We start from the raw sequence: 5,000 nt of genomic DNA, 5'->3' as shown, positions 1-5,000 counted from the left end.
CTGTTGAATTTGCGGAGCGTTACGATTGAGATTTCGCCGACACGAGTGACACGAGTGGTCTATCCAGACAACTGGTAAGTTAGTGTTTATTTTCATTTCCATGTTGTTTTAGGGTGGTCCGTATAGGGGGTCCGTAAGGGTAGTCCGTGGACCGGTCCGTGAGGCAGTCCGTGGACCCAGTCCGTAGAGGGGTCCATGGACCGGGGGTCAGTGTTTTCGGGTCACCCTACTTTATTGTTTGAGTTTCAACTGCCCTGAATTTATTGTGTTGTTAGAGGTGCAACTCCTCTCATTTTTATTTTATTGTTTGAGCTTCAACTGCCCTGAATTTATTGTGTTGTTAGAGGTGCAACTCCTCTCATGTTTATTTTATCGGTTGGTTTTGAACTGCCCTAAATTTATTGTGTTGTTAGAGGTGCAACTCCTTTCATGTTTATTTTATTGTTTGCGCTTAAACTGCCCTGAATTTATTGTGTTGCTAGAGGTTGAAGTTAAATGGGGCGTTACTCTTCTGATGTTTATTTTAGTGTTTGAGCTTAATCTGTCCTGACTTGATTGTGCGGCTAAAAAGGTGCAACTACCCCGATTTCTATTTTCCTGAGTTTAAACTGCTTTGAATTTATTGCGTGTTTAAAGGGGAACTCCTCTGATGTTTATCTTAGTGTTTGAGCTTCAACTGCTAGTCTGCAGAATTTATTGTGTGTTAAAAGGGACAACCCCTCTGATTTTATTTCTGTGTCTGAGCTTTGCTGTGACTTTATTGTGTGTTAAAAGGGGCACCTTTTCTTGTGTTTATTTTAGTGTTTGATCCTCACTTGCTCAGCAGAATTCTTCAACTGCTCTGAATTTTTTGATTGGTTTAAGGGGCAACCCCTCTGATTTTTATTTTGTGGTTGAGCTTCAACTGCCCTGAATTACTTTATTGCGCGGTCAAGGGGGCAACTCCCTTCGTTTTATTTTAGAGTCTGAGTTTTAGCCCTTCTGATTTTATTTTAGTCTTTTAGTTTTAAAACATAGGAACTTCTAAGAACACAACAAAAAAAATGCAGCTGTTGCTTCAACACTGTGCAGGAACAAAAAGAGAACAATGACGAGGATAGGAATACAACCATGTACAATCGACCCAACAGTAGCACCATCCTGTCCCTGCAGCTTGATGTCTTGAAGCAGTCCATATCCACTATAACAGCAGGAGTAACAGAGAACCTACTTGTGATTCCCCTGATTAGTATCTAATCTTGGACACTCCTCAGCAGGGCCAGCAAGTGCCTGGAAACAGTCTGACTTCCCAGCTTTTCAAACATTTGGGCGCTAGTTTTCTAATGTTACGAGCACTCACAATTTTAATTCTAGACGTTTTGCAAACTAGTAACAGTAATGAGGGTAAATTACCCCACATTTGTTGATTTTTTATTTCAATTTTGTTTTCTTGTTCGTCATAGGGAATACACTTTGTGTATTTGTGGGGATGAAGTGCTCCATTCATGTCGCTCTTTGCCCCACACACTTACATGGTCAGCGCTCTTGGTAGAAGGGGACCACAGGATAGCTGTGTTGCATACTAAGTGGCCCAGGGATTCGGACCCTATGAGAGGATTAGGACCTCTCTGTGGCCTGGGGATTAGGACCCCATGAGAGGATTAAGACCTCTCTGTGGCCTGGTGATCTGGATGTGGCTTGGGGATTAGGACCCCATGAGAGGATTAGGACCTCTCTGTGGCCTGGGGATTAGGACCCCACAAGAAGATTAGGACCTCTCTGTGGCCTGGGGATTAGAAGCCCATGAGAGGATGAGGACCTCTCAACCTGGTGATCTGGTAATAGGTTGGGAACATCAGATATATATATATATATAGTTTCACAAAGCTATTTTCATTTCTTGTTCCCTATGCTGAACACATTTAAAATTTCATTACGTCATTGTTCAGTGCCGTAACAGCTGCAGCTTTAATAGGCTTGAGTGCTCCCATGCTGGTCACACTTTCACCCATAGACTCATGGTAGCCATTCATTCTGGGGATTGGTACCCCTAAAGCTGTGTTGCCATGGGAATGAGTGTTACCCCGGAGGATTATCACCTCCTGTAGGGCATTACTACCCCTTCCGCAGCCAAGGGTTTTTCACCCTTGAGAGAGAACTATCATCTCTCTTTGTTGCATAATACTAGCTTTAGACCAACATGTTATGTCAGCTATTTTGCTTAATCCTCTCCCCCTTTACCCCACAAAGTGTGTTCATATTCTTGCTAATGGGTTGATAGCATTAATGCTGCGTTAACAAAGAGACCAATCACTCTAGCAAGATTTTCAACACTATGAAGAGTTGCTTCTGCATCTTTGATGTAGTCTGTCAGTAGTGCAATATCATCAGCGTCTTTGCTGGATGACGTCTACTTCTTCTTTGGAAGTAGACGTCATCCAGAAGCTTTGTACTTTGCTGGTACTTTGTCAAAATTTGTATTAAAACCGGTTTAAGCCGAAAGCAGAGGGAGGTTTCCATGCGGTGAACTTCAAAACAAAATGTCCGCTCTCCGCAGTTCAAATTTACCCAAAATGGCGGATGCTTCCCAACTAAATTTTTACCAGTGCATTGGTTTCTAGTTTCATACCGAAGATCTCAACATCCTCCTCATGCTCAATTGTTCACAAGGCTCAGGTACAGAACTGCAACTTGAAATGTTACGACTTTTGGCTTTGATTAGTTTAAAAAGAAAGATATATTGCTGACTTTTTCGAATCTCTCATTTTGGGTTGCACTTGACGTCATAAATATTAACCGTAAATAAGAAATTGAAAACCCTTTTGATTTTTGTTTTCATCATGTGCAAAAGTTTTAAAAATATATGTATTCGCATATTTTCAGCTCGGTAGCGTGTTTCGTTTTGAAAACTGAGCAGTTTGAATTTCATAGTTTTCCACAGCGTGAGACATAGCGATAGCTCTCGAAAAACATGCCACTTACCTAAAAACATCGATTCTCCTTGCGTTTTTGAGGCCTGAACAGCCAATATACACGGAAAAGTGTCTGTGCGAACGTTTGCCCGTTCAGCATAGGAAAGAAAGAGTTTGGGATAGTTAAACTAATTTCCAGATGTTTCCACTGGTTTCCAGCCGCCATGTTGGTGTCCCTCCGATGAATACTACTAATATAGCGTCTCCACAGTAAACTATATAATTTTGAGTGCGGTTGCTCCTTCCCCCCTCTTTCTTTTTTTGCTCTCGCCCCAATTTTCGAGGGGCCAAAACATCGAAATTTGCGCGGAAACCCCACGAATACGCTTGCTACGCAGGCTAGAGTAATGTCAGTTATAGGTTTCTGCTCATGAAAGTTTGAAATGCCGCTGAATCCCCGTGATACTTTCCCCTCAGTTTAGCTGGCTTCAATAAACACGAGGCTGATGCACATTTTGCATTTAGTGGTTGTACATTACAGAAAAAAACACGACAAGGCAAGGGCAATTTTCTCCGTAAGCAAGGAAATATGGTAAATTGTGTAGTGTAAACCGTCAAAGCCTGTCTTACCTTAGCAATTTTTGTAACCTTTTTTAGATGTTGTCCCGTTTCCTTAAATAGGGTAAGGCAAAGACTAGTTTTTCGTTATCGCCTCCGGTCGCTTGTTGCAGTAAGTCACAATTCGACTTATGTTTAAGTATAGGTAAGGACGAGAACTGGCAGTTTACCCTCATAAAAGAAGGTGTAAACGTTCCTACTTGCCCAGAAGCCAATGGAGTTTTGATTTATCACCCTCATGTAAAAAATAGCGCCTGTCCTACTTTCAACATGCGTTCCTGCTCAGCTTCGTTTGTTTTCCTTAGTAAGGAGGCTACAAACATTAACAAGTTCGGGAGCGCCATGTTGAATTAGCAAACTAAGAATGCTCACATAGAATGCCTAGAACACAAAACAAACCTAACAAGGATAAAAGGTATACGTGTAAACAATCTTTGCCTTGCAAAAATGTCAGTTACCCTTGCCAATTTTCATCCTTGCCTTGCCGTTTTATTTCTGTAGTGTAAATGGGGTTTAATCTGTATTTTAAATCAAACAAACCGAACTTGCCTCTTCATTGAGATTCTTCACCCTAGTCTCCAGTTTTTCAAGGTTTTCCTCCAACGATTTGAGATGGCTTTTTATTTTCTTGACGTTTGGTTGCAATATCTTGGGGATATGTTTGTCGTAATCCATCTTGTTAACTGTATTAGAAAGGACATGTTTGCTGACTTTCAGGAAAATGACGCGTAGCAGGTTGTTACCTACACGTACAAAGGTATCGGTGTACTGCTCGTTATCGTTTTTCATTTTTCCAGTAACTGGGATAAGACGTTCCACTCTTTTCAAGTGAACTTCCAGCAGGTCTTTAGCCTCTGGAATATCGTGAGAAATTCGGACCAGCCACTGTCTTGTACCTATTACTACATGCTCCCATGACTCCATCTTTTCGTTGTTATGTCCTAAAAAACCAAAACGCCCAGAAAACTTTGTAGAGAGAAAAAGTATATAATAATAACATCACTGAGAACACAGGATTAACTCCAAAAAAAGATACCCTCAAAAGAAGCGTTCACGATGTCACATTACAACGACCGTTGGGAATTCAGTTGAGCGCTCGATAAGACTCCGATTTAACCGATAATAATAATAATAATAATAATAATAATAATAATAATAATAATAATAACAACAATAATAATATTTATTGACTTCTATTACATTTGCGCAATACAACGTTTTAAGAAATTATGATAACTAAAACCCTCAATAACGAAATAATACTTTTTAAAAAACCTTAAAATACATCTTTGGTACAATGTCTGGTTAATAGTTAAAATATCTACTAGTAAATACAACACTTAATACTAGTCCATATGGTGCAATGAAATAGCCGAATTGTGTACTTCGGGGTAAAGCACCAAACTTGGGGGAGGGGTCGTATCCATTATTTTACATCGTGAAATTATCCGGAGAATTGAAACAAAAAATGTTTGAATACTCTCCCATTCT

At 40.3% G+C, this 5,000-nt stretch overlaps 1 protein-coding gene across 1 annotated transcript in view; it reads right to left on the bottom strand.

Annotated features, from left to right (window-relative positions):
* The window catches only part of LOC138011365 (uncharacterized), a 26,668-nt gene that overhangs the window by 19,605 nt on the left and 2,063 nt on the right, over positions 1-5,000 (bottom strand). Inside the window, exon 2 of the mRNA XM_068858334.1 lies at positions 4,059-4,450. Coding sequence (XP_068714435.1) covers positions 4,059-4,433 — 375 coding nt within the window. The 5' untranslated portion in view covers positions 4,434-4,450. The remainder of the gene's footprint in view (positions 1-4,058; positions 4,451-5,000) is intronic.

This window comes from Montipora foliosa, chromosome 7, assembly GCF_036669935.1.
Source record: "Montipora foliosa isolate CH-2021 chromosome 7, ASM3666993v2, whole genome shotgun sequence".
NCBI classification, from domain to species: Eukaryota; Metazoa; Cnidaria; class Anthozoa; order Scleractinia; family Acroporidae; genus Montipora; species Montipora foliosa.
This window is presented reverse-complemented; position numbering and strand designations above follow the sequence as displayed.